Here is an 18,146-nt window from a genome sequence, read left to right as displayed (position 1 = left end):
ATCCAAACCAAACTCGAACACTAGGGTGGTGGCTCATCTCTACTTTTAGCTTCTTAAAATATAACAGATTGACAGTTTTGACCCCTTGGTCAGTCACATTGTGCATCAGTCAATTCTGGGAAGAACAAAGCATACAGCAGACTCTATATTCAGCCATGTTTAATTACACGAGGCGTCATACAATTTACACCGTGTGCTGTACGTATCGGCTTTCTTTATAATCAGCGGGCTATCATTGTACGCAATCTTTATTATTTATGCATAATCATTATACGCTTTGTACACTCTTAGTTATATATTTCCAGGAGCTTTAAAGACATTTTAGAGCCACGCTCTTATGATGACAGCGATGATGAGATAAACAGCAAGTCCTGAATGGTTTCCGGTTAGTAGACTTGTTCCTGTAATCAACAATAACAAAAAAACATATTAATTAAGTATAAAAATGCGGAAATTAATAGGAATCATGCTAATTAATTTGTTATTAGTCATTTTCAATTTCCAAGTTTAGCATATAAATTTAAAGAGGAGCTGTCACTTGTTATAAATTCATAATTTTATTATCTGGTGTAATTGCCGCTGTTCTCCTGAATCCGGAGATGTTTTTTCTTTGTTCCTGCTCCTCTCCATTCCTGAGATATGTCCTCCTCTTCCCTGTATAGAAATCTTGACATTTGGCCAACTGGGCGTGCTCCCCAACTCTCCTCCGTGGACCACACCCACTTGTAAATAGATAAGATTTAAATCCAAGAAAGAGGAGGCCATATCTCAGGATTGGAGAGGCATAGGAACAAAAGAAAAACAGCAACAGATTCAGGAGAACAGCGGGGTTTATATCAGGTAAAATATTACATATTTACAAAAAAGTGACCGATCCTCTTTAAATATAATATGTTTATTGGGATCATTTTATGTGTATGAGCATACATAGAGGAACACTTACCACCACTGGTAAATCCGGAATCTCCACCTGTTTCGCCTGCAAAGAGACAACAGACAATATCATGCAGTGCTTTATTTTATTATACAGATTCTTTGCTTTAGCATAGCAGCCAATATGAAACGAATATTGCCATAAATAACTAAGAAAAATTAGATTTTTTGGGAGTTTTTTTGTATTTTCTTTTAGGATGCAATCCAAAGAACCATTAGAGAGAGGAATGTCAATCAAAAAAACAAAAAAAAGACACCAGCCCATATGTACCCACTGGGCATCCTTTGGTGCCTTCCATACCAGGAAACGTTATCCATCCCTTCCCTGAAAACTTGAGATTCAGCAAAAACGACTGGAAAAACCCAAAATATTGTTCAAATAGCCTAAGGGGTACTTTGCACGCTGCGACATCGCAAGCCGATGCTGCTATGTCAAGCGCGATAGTCCCCGCCCCCGTCGCAGCAGCGATATCTTGTGATTGCTGCCATAGCAAACATTATCGTTACGGCAGCTTCACACACACTTGCCTGCCCTGCGATGTCGCTCTGGCCGGCGACACGCCTCCTTCCTAAGGGGGGGTCGTGCGGCGTCACAGCGACGTCACACGGCAGGCGGCCAATAGAAGCAGAGGGGCGGAGATGAGCGGGACGTAAACATCCTACCCCCCCCTCCGTCCTTCCGCATTGCCGGCGTTAGACGCAGTGACGCAGGTAGGAGATGTTCCTCGCTCCTGCGGCTTCTGACACAGCGATGTGTGCTGCTGCAGGAACGAGGAACAACATCGTACCTGTCACTGCTGCTAAATTATGGAAATGTCGGACCCTATACCGATGATACGATAACGACGCTTTTGCGCTCGTTAATCATACCAAAAAAGATTTACACACTACGATATCGACTGCGACGCCAGATGTGCGTCACTTTCGATTTGACCCCACCGACATCGCACCTGCGATGTCGTAGTGTCCAAAGCCAGCCTAAGGCCTCTTTCACACGTCATTTCATTTAACACATGTGTGACGGTCTGTGGAGCAGGTCAGTATGTTTGTCCGTGTGTATTTTCTCCGTGTGCTATCCGTGTGATATCACACGGACAGCATGAGCTGGTATACTTACCTGTCTCCGGTGCTGCTGTTACATCCGGGTCCGTGGTCAGTGCAATGACTATTCATGAGCATAATGAGCGGGACCCAGAAGCAACAGCAGCACCGAAGACAGCAGCACCAGAGACAGGTAAGTATAAAAATATATATATATTTTTTTTTTATTTTTAGGGCAGGTGTTTTCTCTGCTACGTATCACACGGATCATATCAGTGTATGGTCCATGTGACACCCGTGCTGCCGGCAGCAAATGGATATGTCACTGTGTGGAGCACATGGGCACGTGTGTGCAACACATGGAAACACAGTCGGCGTGAAAACATGGACATGTGCGTAAAGTCATTGAATTTAATGGGTCTACATGTGTCCTTGTCTCCGGTACGTGTGCACACAGACACCACACTTACTAGAAACACTGACATATGAAGAAGGCCTAAAGGCCGCTTTACACGCTACGATTTATCTGACGATCTCAGTAGCGATGTGACACGCCCAGATCATTGTTACGATTTGCCGAGATCGCACATAGGTCGTTTATTAGCGGTCACACGTAACGATCTCAAAAACGACGCAACATTGTTTAGCGATATATTGTTTGACCAAGGCGGTCGTTTTGATGTTGTTCGTCGTTGGCAGGGTGTCAAACGTAGCAATACGTCTGCAAATAATGTATGAGTCCCAAAAGAACCACATACACATAGGAGTGTAAATTTCCAAAAATACATCAATTTTTATTAAAGATTTACATATACAAAAATCTAAAACACATGATTCATTAATCAGAAGGTATAAGGAGGACCTCTACCAAACATCCACCCCCCACAAAAGTGGAGCAGTGTGTCTAGCTAGCATAGAAATATGGGACAAATAGTAGATTAAGCCCCATATCTTAGTTACAGCTCCCAGAGGTGTAAGCTGTCACTAGACAAAAGGTAGCTCCCAGCTACTGCAGGGAAAATGCTGTCTAACAGGATCAAACAATTAGTATAAGATAAGATTCACGGCTTACCCATAGAGTAAACAATAGTAGGAGCTGACACAAAGCTGAGGGGGGAAGGAATGCAGCTCTCAACCCGGACGCGTGTCGCTTAATGCTTCTTCAGCAGGCCCTTGCCTTCATCCTGCTGAAGAAGCATTAAGCGACACGCGTCCGGGTTGAGAGCTGCATTCCTTCCCCCCTCAGCTTTGTGTCAGCTCCTACTATTGTTTACTCTATGGGTAAGCCGTGAATCTTATCTTATACTAATTGTTTGATCCTGTTAGACGGCATTTTCCCTGCAGTAGCTGGGAGCTACCTTTTGTCTAGTGACAGCTTACACCTCTGGGAGCTGTAACTAAGATATGGGGCTTAATCTACTATTTGTCCCATATTTCTATGCTAGCTAGACACACTGCTCCACTTTTGTGGGGGGTGGATGTTTGGTAGAGGTCCTCCTTATACCTTCTGATTAATGAATCATGTGTTTTTAGATTTTTGTATATGTAAATCTTTAATAAAAATTGATGTATTTTTGGAAATTTACACTCCTATGTGTATGTGGTTCTTTTGGGACTCATACATTATTTGCAGTCTGTTGATGGAGTTATTCCATTTATTTTTCCATACATAAAGGGAAGTAGATGAAATTACTACTATGATATTGCAATTTTTCCCTTTGTCCTTGATCTTATTCGTAGCAATACGTCTGCTGCAATCCAAACGACGAACAATATTTTGAAAATGAACGACGTGTCAACGATCAACGATTTTCAACCTATTTGCGATCGTTCGTTGTCGCACGTAGGTGTCACACGCAACGACGTTGCTAACGATGCCGGATGTGCGTCATGAAAACCGTGACCCCGCCGACATATCATCAGATAAATCGTAGCGTGTAGCGCCACCTTAAGGAATGATGAAGATTGAGTCGATGAGCAATCAAAGGAGCGCATAGGTAGCAGTCATACCCCGACCAGGACATCAGAACACACCGGTGTTATACATCTCGTGATTTCTGCATGTCCAGAATACGCGCTGCCTGATCATATCCAAAGGCATGCATGTACCCAAAATATGTATAAAAAAAAAAAAAGTGTCTTTTTGCAATATGCTGTCATTATTTTTTCTTTTTACGGTATAGTACACCTTTGCCTACTTTTGTCATTCTTTAGCACCTTCGTATATGGGGACACAGTAAAAAATTATGGTTTATTTTTAACAATGGGAGTCAATGTGCCAACGAATGACCCTCGTTGCCTATACAGTATCCTACGGAGGTGGCTTCGGTCCGAAGTAAATATTGAGAAACGCTCCTAATGTAAAACTTTGATGCAAGCAAAATCAGCAAAATTTTAACTCAGAATGAAAGGATATCTGGATGGAGATCCCTGAGATTTTAGGATTGTTACACCTCTTGACGAGAGTTTGAAAAGGGTGTATAACACGTCATATCTTTCAGTGGGGAAGAGTCCAACCAAAAAAGGGTCCAATTGGTAATTTATTAATATTAAATGATCATATTTATATGCTGTAGTGTTTTGCTTTGTTTTATCTCATTCTCATACTTAGAACAGAATTCTTACCAAAAGGGGGAGGACTGGACTCTGGACTCGTCTCCCCTGCAAAACAGTTTATAACTAATGTTATATCATGTTTTGTTACACTGATGCCTCCCGGCAAGAGGATCAGTAGTTTTTTGGCCTCCAAACGGCCATCACTGGCAGTTGGTGCCACTTGTGTGAATGGGACCTGAGAATGGCCACTACAACTACACAGTGTTTGGAGCTCTGCACTTTTGGCAGTCGCGAGCCAAGGTTATAGCCAAATGGTGGAGGTACCAGGTTTCTGACCTCCTCCAATTGTATATTGATGACTTTTCTTAAGGTCTTAAGCACCCATGCAGATTAGCCTAAAGCTGGTGTCACACACAGCGACAACGACAACGGCGTCGCTGCTACGTCACCATTTTCTGTGACGTTGCAGCGACGTCCCGTCGCTGTCGCTGTGTGTGACATCCAGCAATGACCTGGCCCCTGCTGTGAGGTCGCCGGTCGTTGCTGAATGTCCAGCTTCATTTTTTGGTCGTCACTCTCCCGCTGTGACACACACATCGCTGTGTGTGACAGCGAGAGAGCGACGAAATGAAGCGAGCAGCGAGCAGGAGCCGGCATCTGGCAGCCTGCGGTAAGCTGTAATCAGGGTAAACATCGGGTAACCAAGGGAAGCCCTTTCCCTGGTTACCCGATATTTACCTTCGTTACCAGCCTCCGCTCTTGCTGCCAGTGCTGGCTCCTGCTCTGTGCACATGTGGCTGCAGTACGCATCGGGTAATTAACCCGATGTATACTGTAGCAAGGAGAGCAAGGAGCCAGCGCTAAGCAGTGTGCGCGGCTCCCTGCTCTCTGCACTGTGACATGTAGCTGCAGCACACATCGGGTAATTAACCCGATGTGTACTGTACCTAGGAGAGCAAGGAGCCAGCGCTAAGCGCGGCTCCCTGCTCTCTGCACATGTAGCACAGCGACGTTATGATCGCTGCTTCTGCTGTGTTTGACAGCTAAGCAGCGATCATAACAGCGACTTACAAGGTCGCTGTTATGTCACAGAAAATGGTGACGTAACAGCGACGTCGTTGTCGCTGTCGCTTAGTGTGACCCCAGCTTAACTTTGGCCGAACCAACCCTTATGAAGAGGTTCAGTCAACAGTGTATGGAGGTCCCTGGCAGATGATTGTGTGAGGAGATAAGGATCAAGCATTTCCTAACCAATATCCTGTAATCTGGTGGTGGTTCTCTTGTACAGAACAAAGGAGTGCTTGTTTGTATGGAAGAGTTGGGCAAGTTAGCCGCTGGTCAAACAATGGGCTGAAACATCATTTTGGTGACAACTAGAGTATGAGGGTCTTCAGTTCTCAGTTCAGTAAATGGGTGGGGTTACCATAATCCTTCCCAACAAGCTTGATTGACATCTTTGAGAACAGTAGGTCTTCAGATTCCCTATCTTAAAATACAGTAATCAAGCCAGATTTCTTTCCCGATAGTCTCCACCACTTCTACTGCAAAAACCATAATTATCATATAGTTCATGCCCTTATTATCTCCCGCCTTGATTATTACAACCTCCTGCTCTGTGGCCTCCCTTCTAACAGTCTCGCACCCCTACAATCTATTCTAAACTACTAAACTATGCTGCCCGGATAATCCACCTGTCCCCCCTCTACTCCCCGACCTCCCCTCTCTGCCAATCCCTTCACTTGCTTCCCATTGCCCAACGACTCCAGTTCAAAACACTAACCATGACATACAAAGCCATCCACAACCTGTCTTCTCCCTACATCTGTGACCTAGTCTCCCGATACTTACTTGCACGTAACCTTCGATCCTCACAAGATCTCCTTCTCTACTCCCCTCTCATCTCCTCTTCCCACCATCGCATCCAAGATTTCTCCCATGCCTCCCCCATACTTTGGAATGCTCTGCCTCAACACATCAGACTCTCGCCCACCTTGACAAGCTTCAAAAGGAACCTGAAGACCCAGCTTTTCTGACAAGCCTACAACCTGCTGAAACCCTCAGTCTGATACAGCGTCGCACAACCACCTCTACCCTAACCTACTGTATCCTCACCTATCCCTTGTAGATTGTGAGCCCTCGCGGGCAGGGACCTCTATCCTCCTGTACCAGTCTGTGCCTTGTATTGTTTGATTATTGTACTTGTCCCTATTATGTATACCCCTTTCACATGTAAAGCGCCATGGAATAAATGGTGCTATAATAATAAATAATAATAATAATATAGAGAGGAAGGGATTAAAACCCATCTTTAGCAAAATCCAGAATCGGTTTTGGCTAACAATGACACCATTAGAAAGCAAAACAGCAGCACTGTCAGCTAGAAGGTCGTGGTTTGGAGACCAAAAAGTGATAGGTTCCCTTTAATCTTAGTTACAGACATAGAAATCTTACCTGTTATGTAGATGGGTCCAGATGAAACCATCACCGGTTCTGTATTATCCCTAGCTGTTCTTTTTTTTCGTGAGGCTGGGCATTTCTTTACAGGAAAGTAAAATATGGATGCTGTTAAAAAAATTTCTATCAACAGTTTCCCATTTTTTTTTTTTTTTTTTTTTTTTTTTAAAATAGCTCTATACCTAAAATGTAAACTATAGACAGACTATAAGAAACGCTGCTTTAGATTTTTCTAGTACTGTAAATATTTGATATTTTTCCATGATTTCTTATATTCTCAGTATGTGATAAACTAGTGAGTGTCATGGTTCATGCATGGATCTGCCGCCGCTGAGCCGGTGCATGCATCCTCTCCCCGGCATTTTAGGTCTCGTGGGAGGGACTTGTTCCATCCTGCCTCGTTCCGGAGGATTTGCTGCCATATCTTGGTGCTGCTACCTCCAAGACGCCACCAGTAATAGTTCCTGCTCTGCAGCGTGTGCAACTGGTTCCCGTGAGTCTGACTCTGATCCATCCCGTCTCCCAGCTACCTCTTCGTAACCTGTATTTTCTCTGTACCGCTTCTCTTTCCCGTACTCCTGACCCCGGTTCCATCCCGTGTCTCCTTAGTCCTGTGTTTGACCCCCGGTCTCATACTGTGTCTCCACCTCCTCTGTATGTACTTTGATCTCCTGGCTACTGACCTTGGTTTCTAGCCCTGACTGTGGCTTTGTTTTGCCCTTCTGCCTCTGATATTACTTCCTGGCCTCCGACCCCTTGATTCCACCTGTTAAAGGATTGCTTTGTCCCTGCGGTACTGATGAGACAACCTGGTATTAGACTTGGCTAGCTGACTAATCCTTAGTGTGCTCTTCCGCCCTCATGTGGGTTTTTTGCTAACTGCACCTTGGACCTGCCTCTCCAAGTTGCTTCAGTGTTCCCCACAAGCAGAGCGTGACAATGAGCTTGTTAATATCTTTCCATTTACTAAGGCCAGTAATCCTGGTGAAAAACACTAAAATCATCCTGACATGACTGCTTATAGATATGAACATAAGGTGTTTGTGTACTGACAGGAAGCCTGGATAACATAGACCTGAGATTTGTGTCTCTATCACATACATACGTTCCAATATATGATCCCTTACCGGACATTGATCACTCAGACAGAGGCGGGTGAAGCAGTGCAGATATATTGACGACGTTTTCTGACTGCTTTGTTGTACAAATCGAAAAGATTCGAAACTGAATTTGGCAGAAGTGGCTTGACCATTTTGGATAATGCGCGTCCTGTTTTGTGCACTGCAGCTGTAATGAATTTAGATGAAAAACATAGAAGATTAAGTAAAGTCTTCAGTACAACAGTAGCTACAGTCTAGTTTGTGTAGCTCTGGCATTACGTTACCCTGTGAAGAAGGAGTAGCTATCATTTCCCACAACTGTGATAATAGGATTAGGTGTGGCGAAACATTGATCCAGATTAACAAAGTAGCTGAAGTACAAAGAAAAAAAATTAAGTGATTATGAAAAATTGTTTTAGAGTTAAAATATAAAGTTTGAAAGTTTTGTACAAATTTATTTACAACAGCATATACAGTTAGGTCCAGAAATATTTGGACAGTGACACAATTTTCGCGAGTTGGGCTCTGCATGCCACCACATTGGATTTGAAATGAAACCTCTACAACAGAATTCAAGTGCAGATTGTAACGTTTAATTTGAAGGTTTGAACAAAAATATCTGATAGAAATTGTAGGAATTGTACACATTTCTTTACAAACACTCCACATTTTAGGAGGTCAAAAGTAATTGGACAAATAAACCAAACCCAAACAAAATATTTTTATTTTCAATATTTTGTTGCGAATCCTTTGGAGGCAATCACTGCCTTAAGTCTGGAACCCATGGACATCACCAAACGCTGGGTTTCCTCCTTCTTAATGCTTTGCCAGGCTTTACCCGACTGTTGATTTTGCTACTCCAAGCATGTCTGCTATCTCTCTGATGGATTTTTTCTTTTTTTTTCAGCATCAGGATGTTCTGCTTCACCTCAATTGAGAGTTCCTTAGACCGCATGTTGTCTGGTCACAGCAACAGCTTCCAAATGCAAAACCACACATCTGTAATCAACCCCAGACCTTTTAACTACTTCATTGATTACAGGTTAATGAGGGAGACGCCTTCAGAGTTAATTGCAGCCCTTAGAGTCCCTTGTCCAATTACTTTTGGTCCCTTGAAAAAGAGGAGGCTATGCATTACAGAGCTATGATTCCTAAACCCTTTCTCCGATTTGGATGTGAAAACTCTCATATTGCAGCTGGGAGTGTGCACTTTCAGCCCATATTATATATATATAACTGTATTTCTGAACATGTTTTTGTAAACAGCTAAAATAAAACTTGTGTCACTGTCCAAATATTTCTGGACCTAACTGTATACCCACAATATACCACATCTTCGGAAATATAGTTAAATTTTATTAACTTTGCAGAAGACAACCATCTATACTAGATTCGGCCATGTTCACATCGTCGGTTGTCAATAGTTAATTGGAACTAATCTGAAATTTAAAAAAAAAAACTGGGTACATTATAAACAGAGCAAAAATGGATACAAACTTTGGATTCTGTTGTACATCTGTTTTTGTTCATTTGTAATGGATTTGCTTTTTACCAGAGGCATCTCTGCACATTTGTAGATTTCACAGCATAAAAAAGCATAATAAAAAATGTCAGACTGTCAGGGGTTTTGGTTTTCAGAACTGCTGCACTTTTCCAATTAGAAACATCAGCTCGATCTTGTTGAACAAATTGATTTTTAGGCATAAGGTTATTGTGCACATGTTAAAGGGAACCTGTCACCAGATTTTTCCCTATTAAACTAAAAGTATCACCTTCTGCAGCTCTGGGGCTGCATTCTATGAAGGTGCACCTTGTGCCCTGACTCCCCTTCCAGACCCCAAAAATAACTTTATAAAGATGACCCCCAGGTATGCTAATTACCTTGGTTGGCCAGATGGGCGGGCTCATTTTCTGCTCCTGTCCCCCCTCCTGCCACTGGTCGCCGTCCTCCTTTCTTGATTGACGTGATGACGCCTCCGTCATCATCCTCGTTGCATTTTCAAATCTCGTGCCTGTGCAGTCATGTCCGCTTGCGCAGTTAGCTCTGCCATATCACGGGCAGAGCAGAAAACATAGCTGCCCTCGCTCATGCCGGTAAGCTAAATGTGCAGGCGTGAGATTATGGGCGGCGCTGTGCATGACCTTACCAGTGTCATCCTCGTACCCGACCATAATCTCGCGCCTGCGCATTTAGCTCACCGGCGAGGGCAGCTAGGTTTTCTGCTCTGCCCGCGACATGGCAGAGCTAACTGCGCGAGCCGACATGACTGCACAGGCGCGAGATTTGAAAATGCAACGAGGATGATGACTTAGGCGTCATCACGTCAATCAAGAAAGGAGAACGGCGATCTGCGGCAGGAGGGGGGACAGGAACAGAAAATGAGCCCGCCCATCTGGCCAACCAAGGTAATTAAAATACCTGGGGGGCATTTTTTATAAAGTTAGTTATTTTTGGGGTCTGGAAGGGGAGTCAGGGCCAAGGCGCACCTACATAGAATGCAGCCCCGGAGCTGCAGAAGGTGATACTTTTAGTTTAATAGTGAAAGGGAACCTGTCACCAGATTTTTAAGTATTTTGTGCAGAAATTTCTGCACTATTTCTGCATCTCTTGGCAAGAAAAATGCAGTGAAAAATAATTGCATATTTGATTCAGATTTTTCGCCACTCCGTATAAGAAAAAAACAACACTGAAAGACGTGACATGCTGCATATTAAACCTGCACCAAAAGTGGAAGGAAAAAATAAGCAACGTGTGCATGAGACTTCAGGATTCTCATACACTTTGTTGGTATCAGGAAACCCTTTGGGTTTTGGGACAAAACCGGGCAGAAAAAAAAAAAACATGACAAAACGGCAACTTGTGCACATGCTCTAAGAAAGTTTTTTTTTTTAATAGGGTTCGTCAGGCAGAGCTTCCTTTGCAACCAGTCGGTAATTTAATCCTTCAGCCCTAGTACACAGAAGCACTAAAGTGGAGGAGGCAAGGAGGCTTGGCAGAACATAGACTACACTTTATAGGGCCGACCAGGGGCATAACAATTACAGTCGCAGAGATTGCGACTGGGCCCAGAGATGCAGGGGGCCCGCCTGCCCTAGCCCCTGATTCAGATGGATGTGTGTCCGAGGGTGCACATCCAGCTGAAATACATTGCAGCACAGAGACTCATCAGGTCCCTGCGTTGCGATGTTCTGGCCACCTATGAATATTCATTGTTCTCCATGGACATAATCCTGGGCATGGGGAGTAGAGCATATGCTCACAGCTGCCAATGCTGCAAGTTGCCGCGCATGATACTGAAGTGTATATATACCAAGCTATATCCATGATCGAGGTCATACATCAGGATGGGGCCATGATGGGGACATATACCAGGAGTGGGCCATGATGGGGAAATATATCAGGATGGTGCCATATATACCAGGATATAGGCATGATGAGGGTCATACACCATGATGGGGCCATGATTGGGATATATATACCAGGATGAGGCCATGATAGTGAGCATATAAACCAGAATGAGACCATATATACCATGATATAGCCATGATGGGGTCATACACCAGGATGGGACCATGATGTGGATATAAACCAGGTTTGGCCATGATGTTGACATATCAGGATCGAGGACATATTTACCAGGATTGGGGACATATTTACCAGGAAGTGGCCCAGGATGGGGGACATTACTACACAATGAAGGGGGGGGGGCAACTTGTATGCCTTTATAGAATTTATAATACTACAATGGGCCATACATCTGACGAACATGTGGGGGGGGGCTAAAACTTTGCACCGGGCCCATCAGACTCTAGTTACACAACTGGGGCCGACCCTGGGTGTTAAATGATGGCCAATCGGCTCGATGCAAGCCAAGAGTTATCTCAATTGATAAACGAGCGATTTTCTGGTTCTTTTGTTGATTGTTGGCCAAAAATTGGGGAAACAAAGCGAGCGCTCCCAGGAATATGCATGTCTGCATGGTAGATGACCTTTTGGATTAGCCTATTCAGCTATGGTTAGGTCAAGCCTGGGTGACAATTGTGACAATTTATACTACTGCCAAAGGAGCACTCATCATGTATGGACACATACTGTACCTCATAGCCGTGTTATTACTGGCTACTTGCACATATATTTTCTTTTTCAGTCCATAAATGGCGCCATTTCCAGTTGCATCTGTAGTGAAGTTTTCATCCTTTGATGCACAAAGTACATGGTATAATTAAAAATTGTACTATTACACACTGCCAAAAAGTCTTGGGTTAATCAAGAAAGAAATAGAAAAAAAAGACTACTCATAAGTTTTAGGGATGACTTCTGCGCATACATACTGTGAAAATCTGCATCCGGAGAGTACTGATGAAGCTACCGCTGTTGTTGTTGACGGCCACCGCTCCGAAGGAACTATGGGAAATGAACAGATGCCAAGGATAGTTTTAATAGAGAAAGTAAAGCTGACCATACACATTAAATATCTGTCAGCACAAGCACTAATTCCCTTGCTCCAGAGTCCAGTGTTGGCAGCTTTACCACATGACATTCGACATTGTGCTTGGTGATGTACGGCTCAGCATTGTGCTTGGTGATGTACGGCTCAGCATTGTGCTTTGTGATGTACGGCTCGACATTGTGCTTAGTGATGTACGGCTCAGCATTGTGCTTAGTGATGTACAGCTCGACATTGTGCTTAGTGATGTACGGCTCAGCATTGTGCTTGGTGATGTACGGCTCGGCATTGTGCTTGGTGATGTACGGCTCGGCATTGTGCTTGGCGATGTACGGATCAGCATTGTGCTTGGCGATGTACGGATCAGCATTGTGCTTGGCGATGTACGGATCAGCATTGTGCTTGGTGATGTACAGATCGACATTGTGCTTAGTGATGTACGGCTCGGCATTGTGCTTGGTGATGTATAGCTCGGCATTGTGCTTGGTGATGTACGGCTCAGCATTGTGCTTGGTGATGTATGGCTCGGCATTGTGCTTGGTGATGTACGGCTCGGCATTGTGCTTGGTGATGTATGGCTCGGCATTGTGCTTGGTGATGTACAGCTCGGCATTGTGCTTGGTGATGTATGGCTCGGCATTCCGCTTGGGAATGTACGGCTCGGCATTTCGCTTGGTGATGTATGGCTCGGCATTGTGCTTGGTGATGTATGGCTCGGCATTCCGCTTGGGAATGTACGGCTCGGCATTTCGCTTGGTGATGTATGGCTCGGCATTGTGCTTGGTGATGTACGGCTCGGCATTCCGCTTGGGAATGTACGGCTCGGCATTTCGCTTGGTGATATACATCTGCAGCAGCTGCTCGTCAATGAAGCTCCCGGCAGGCGCAGTGTTTGTGCTGATGTTACCAGAGAAAGTCTGGACTCTGCAGTTATGGGATCAGCAGAGCAGAGGTGACTTTTTTTGTCCTCTGCCCCCCGCTCTAACGTTATAGGGTCTCTACTTTGTGGCCGAGTTGCTGTGGTTTCTTCCACTTCTCAATAATATCACTCACTGGTGATGGGGAAGACTCAGGGGGAAGATATTACTTGTTACCCTGGAGTCTCCTATTACTGGTATCAGTGAGCTCTCCACCATCGGACGTGCTGTCACGTTGGTAAAGACAGACGGCATAGCAAAAGAGCAAAGGTTATACCCCGGGACCAACGGGGCCAGATTTTATACCCCGGGATCAACGGGGCCAGATTTTATACCCCGAGATCAACGGGGCCAGATTTTATACCCAGAGATCAAGGGGGCCAGATTTAATACCCCAGGATCAACAGGGCCAGATGTTATACCCCAGGATCAACAGGGCCACTTGTTATATCCCAGGATCAACGAGGCCAGATGTTGTACCCCAGGATCAACAGGGCCAGATGTTGTACCCCAGGATCAACAGGGCCAGATGTTGTACCCCAGGATCAACAGGGCCAGATATTGTACCCCAGGATCAACGAGGCCAGATGTTATACCCAAGGATGAACGGGGCCAGATATTGTACCCAAGGATCAACGGGGCCAGATGTTGTACCCAAGGATTAACGGGGTCAGATGTTATACCCTGGGATACGTCTGGATTCTCTATGGATAAACCACTGACAGACTTCTTATCTCTCTGCTGTACACAAGGATCAGATGCCGTACCCTTACCTCCTCTAACATCATTCCATTGGGGAGCATCAGAAGGACAATATAATCCCACCGATGTCGGTGGATTTGGTCAAGATTAATCTTATGTGTAGGGGGGTTTTTAAAATGGGGGGGCTTGACCTACCCTTGCACCTTGTGATCTAGGGATAAATAAGTGCACTGAGGTTTTTTGGAGCAAGTAAATCAGATGTTGCAGTAGAAAAGTTGACTTGTTCATTGAAGACGTGAAGCACGGGATACTGGTAAGAAGACTGATGGTTGAATCATTTCTAGAGGTTTTCTAGATGTTGGAGGCTCCAGGACACTCATCTTTTTTGTCCCCCAGCTATGACACCTACTTTGTTTGGAAAAATAATGTAAATCGTTGACTTTTGCCATTGGCCACACCAATTTTGCAATCCATTCCCTCAGATATGGTGAGGATTAGGTGGCACTTATACCTCACAAAGAGACCCGTCTTTGATATATGGACAATCCATGAACTCTCTTTTCTAATTTGGGGGAATTATGTTACTTTTTTGCTTCCAATAGAAAAAGACACTAGAAGCCTCACGATCGATTAAGGGACAAATGTGATGGAGTTCAACGCTATGTGACACGATGCACAATCCGTCACTTCTACAATAAGAGTGGAATAAATAATAAGAAATGTCCACATACTTACGTTAACAGCTCAGTATTGTTTAATATGTACTCCAGTGGGTAGTGGCAGGAGAAGTTGTAGTATAGGTTTGTGCTGTAGGACACAAGCCCCATTTCGGATAATGGTAAGGAGTCCACAAATCCTGAGATGCTGACTGTTTGGACATTGGAATATGCACTGAATTGACCTGCGCCGACTTCATTTATGATCTGTGGAGGTAAGAAGTCGTATTATAGGGCAATTCCTAACATTACATCTACATAAACTACCTAACGGATAGGTGATAACTCGCATATCGGTGGGAGTCCGACCACTGCTGAAAACTGGGCTTTTGTAACGCTCGCGGAGGGATCAATGAACAAGGTTTGTCTAGCCACTGGACCATAGGGGGACCTGGGCTTACCGTTTAGTGGGAAGGGCTTAACTAAGCGCCTACTGCAAGGCAAACGCCAGGTGCTTCTCCCAGGGCAGGGACCGGGACTGTGGTAGCTGATTCCCAGGGCAGGTACGGACACTGGCCCGGTCACAGGTATAGGCAGGTATAGTCAGGATAGCTTGGTCAGACAGGCAGGCGGGTGCGGACAGAAATGGTGGGCACAACAAGGACAAATGGGTATAGGAAGGCAGGTACAGGTGACACATGGATAATAGAAGAGGAGTACAGCAACCTGACAACTAGCTAGCTAGCAGACTGGTATACTGACTAACTGAAGGCGTTGCACAGGCACCTCCCCTAATGGGAAGATGCCTTAAATACATCATTTTCAGGAAATGACGCACACTGGAAATGCCTATGGCTGAGAGGCACTATATATTTAAAGAATCTTCCCATTTAAGAGAGCACCCGAGCATGGTAGTGCCCGCTCATCACTAGTTAGGGGTACTGAGTACCCAAGCATGGTAGTGCCTGCTCATCACTAGTTACGAGTACAGAGCACCCGAGCATGGTAGTGCCTGCTCATCACTAGTTACGAGTACCGAGCACCCGAGCATGGTAGTGCCCGCTCATCACTAGTTACCAGTACTGAGCACCCGAGCATGGTAGTGCCTGCTCATCACTAGTTACGAGTACAGAGCACCCGAGCATGGTAGTGCCCGCTCATCACTAGTTACGAGTACCGAGCACCCGAGCATGGTAGTGCCCGCTCATCACTAGTTACGAGTACTAAGCACCCGAGCATGGTAGTGCCCGCTCATCACTAGTTACCAGTACTGAGCACCCGAGCATGGTAGTGCTCACTCATCACTAGTTACCAGTACTGAGCACCTGAGCATGGTAGTGCCCACTCATCACTAGTTACCAGTACTGAGCACCTGAGCATGGTAGTGCCTGCTCATCACTAGTTACCAGTACTGAGCACCCGAGCATGGTAGTGCCTACTCATCACTAGTTACCAGTACTGAGCACCCAAGCATGGTAGTGCCCGCTCATCACTAGTTACCAGTACTGAGCACCCGAGCATGGTAGTGCTCGCTCATCACTAGTTACCAGTACTGAGCACCCGAGCATGGTAGTGCCCGCTCATCACTAGTTACGAGTACCGAGCACCCGAGCATGGTAGTGCCCGCTCATCACTAGTTACCAGTACTGAGCACCCGAGCATGGTAGTGCTCGCTCATCACTAGTTACCAGTACCGAGCACCCGAGCATGGTAGTGCCCGCTCATCACTAGTTACGAGTACCGAGCAGCCGAGGATGGTAGTGCCCGCTCATCACTAGTTACGAGTACTGAGCACCCGAGCATGGTAGTGCCTGCTCATCACTAGTTACCAGTACTGAGCACCCGAGCATGGTAGTGCCTACTCATCACTAGTTACCAGTACTGAGCACCCGAGCATGGTAGTGCCCGCTCATCACTAGTTACGAGTACTGAGCACCCGAGCATGGTAGTGCCTGCTCATCACTAGTTACCAGTACTGAGCACCCGAGCATGGTAGTGCCTGCTCATCACTAGTTACGAGTACAGAACACCCGAGCATGGTAGTGCCCGCTCATTACTAGTTACGAGTACAGAGCACCCGAGCATGGTAGTGCCTGCTCATCACTAGTTACGAGTACAGAACACCCGAGCATAGTAGTGCCCGCTCATTACTAGTTACGAGTACTGAGCACCCGAGCATGGTAGTGCCTGCTCATCACTGGTTATCAGTACAGTCCAATAATGTGAAATCCTATACATCCCAAGAACAGGCATCCCATCACCTGTGTGAATGGTACGAATGGTCAACCATCCACTTCTATAGGACTTCCCGTGTGTCTATTAGTTCCATAGATGGAGCTCAGCAATACCTCAGTAATAAATTGAACATTTTCCTACAAAGAGAATATATAATACAACCCACTGAAACTCTTAATACTATTGGTACTCACATTAATAACATTTCCACAAACATTACTACCAGAGCTATCGAGCTGCAGGGTGAATTTCAAGAAAGGAGGATCTGTTGAGTTATCCATGAGACCCAGGCACTGCGTATTGTTATGTTTTCCATTCAAAGCCAACTCCATGGGAAGAAAATTGGCAAAATAAACCGGGCAGACGTTTATGGATAGATGAATATCGGCGGCTCCACACGTCACCGATATATCACTGTTATCTAAAAAGAAAAACCAAAAGTGCTGCTTACTTAACAACCCGTTCACATTAGCATCCAGTACAAAGGGTTCATCTTACCCGGTAGTCGATTATATGCCGGGGAGCATGACTGGCAAAGATGGTGCTGCAAATGCGAGAGTATGACCAGGATAATGCCGAGATACATCTTCAAAACCTATGAATACAAAATATACATTGTTATATTTATGGCGTTGACATGGAAAATAAAAAGTCATACACAATAGGGAAGGACTGATCATGACTATTATACGACGGTGAAAAAGGAGAAAATTGCATCAAACCAAGCTCTAAACCAAGTCATTGATAATATACTTTGTCATTTTTATGCCAAAAATTGGTGTTTGCTTTACAGATTGGGGCACAACAAATCAAAATGACATGGTAAATTTGGTGCACCCCATGTACTGCTGGATTTTTTCTGCAAATCGTCTTACAGATTGGTGTACAACAACTCAAAAGCACATGGTAAATGTGGTGCACCCCATGTACTGGTGGAAGTTTTTGAAAATTGCCTTACAGATTGGTGTACAAGTCAAAAGGACATGGTAAAATTTGGTGCACCACATCCAAATTACTTTATAGATTGTTGTACAAGACAAAAGCACATGGTAAATTTGGTGCACCCCATGTACTGCTGGATTTTTTTGCAAATCGTCTTACAAG

The 18,146-nt window shown here is 44.8% G+C and overlaps 1 protein-coding gene across 1 annotated transcript; it reads right to left on the bottom strand.

Annotated features, from left to right (window-relative positions):
• Positions 1-243: 243 nt before the first annotated feature.
• On the bottom strand, positions 244-17,628 carry LOC142256765 (zona pellucida-like domain-containing protein 1). The gene is made up of 10 exons (XM_075328654.1): positions 17,541-17,628; positions 17,237-17,463; positions 14,887-15,074; positions 12,417-12,489; positions 12,183-12,280; positions 8,369-8,455; positions 8,112-8,271; positions 6,982-7,066; positions 944-979; positions 244-401 (listed from the first exon to the last, which is right to left on the bottom strand). Exons 1-10 carry the CDS (start codon positions 17,626-17,628, stop codon positions 322-324), a joined length of 1,122 nt encoding a protein of 373 aa, XP_075184769.1. The 3' UTR covers positions 244-321.
• Between the last annotated feature and the right edge of the window lie 518 nt (positions 17,629-18,146).

The sequence above is a fragment of the Anomaloglossus baeobatrachus genome, chromosome 11, assembly GCF_048569485.1.
Source record: "Anomaloglossus baeobatrachus isolate aAnoBae1 chromosome 11, aAnoBae1.hap1, whole genome shotgun sequence".
Taxonomy (NCBI): domain Eukaryota; kingdom Metazoa; phylum Chordata; class Amphibia; order Anura; family Aromobatidae; genus Anomaloglossus; species Anomaloglossus baeobatrachus.
Note: the sequence above shows the minus strand (reverse complement) of the source record. Positions and strands in the feature narration are given on the sequence as shown.

Bases quoted from the DNA above. Each gene is read 5' to 3' on its own strand.
- LOC142256765 (XM_075328654.1), bottom strand. From the start codon at position 17,628: ATGTATCTCGGCATTATCCTGGTCATACTCTCGCATTTGCAGCACCAT. The intron at 12,490-14,886 runs GTAAGTATGTGG...CATTTCCCATAG, and splicing joins AACAATACTGAGCTGTTAAC to TTCCTTCGGAGCGGTGGCCG. The intron at 8,456-12,182 runs GTACAGTATGTG...TTTGTACTTCAG, and splicing joins AGTAATAACACGGCTATGAG to CTACTTTGTTAATCTGGATC.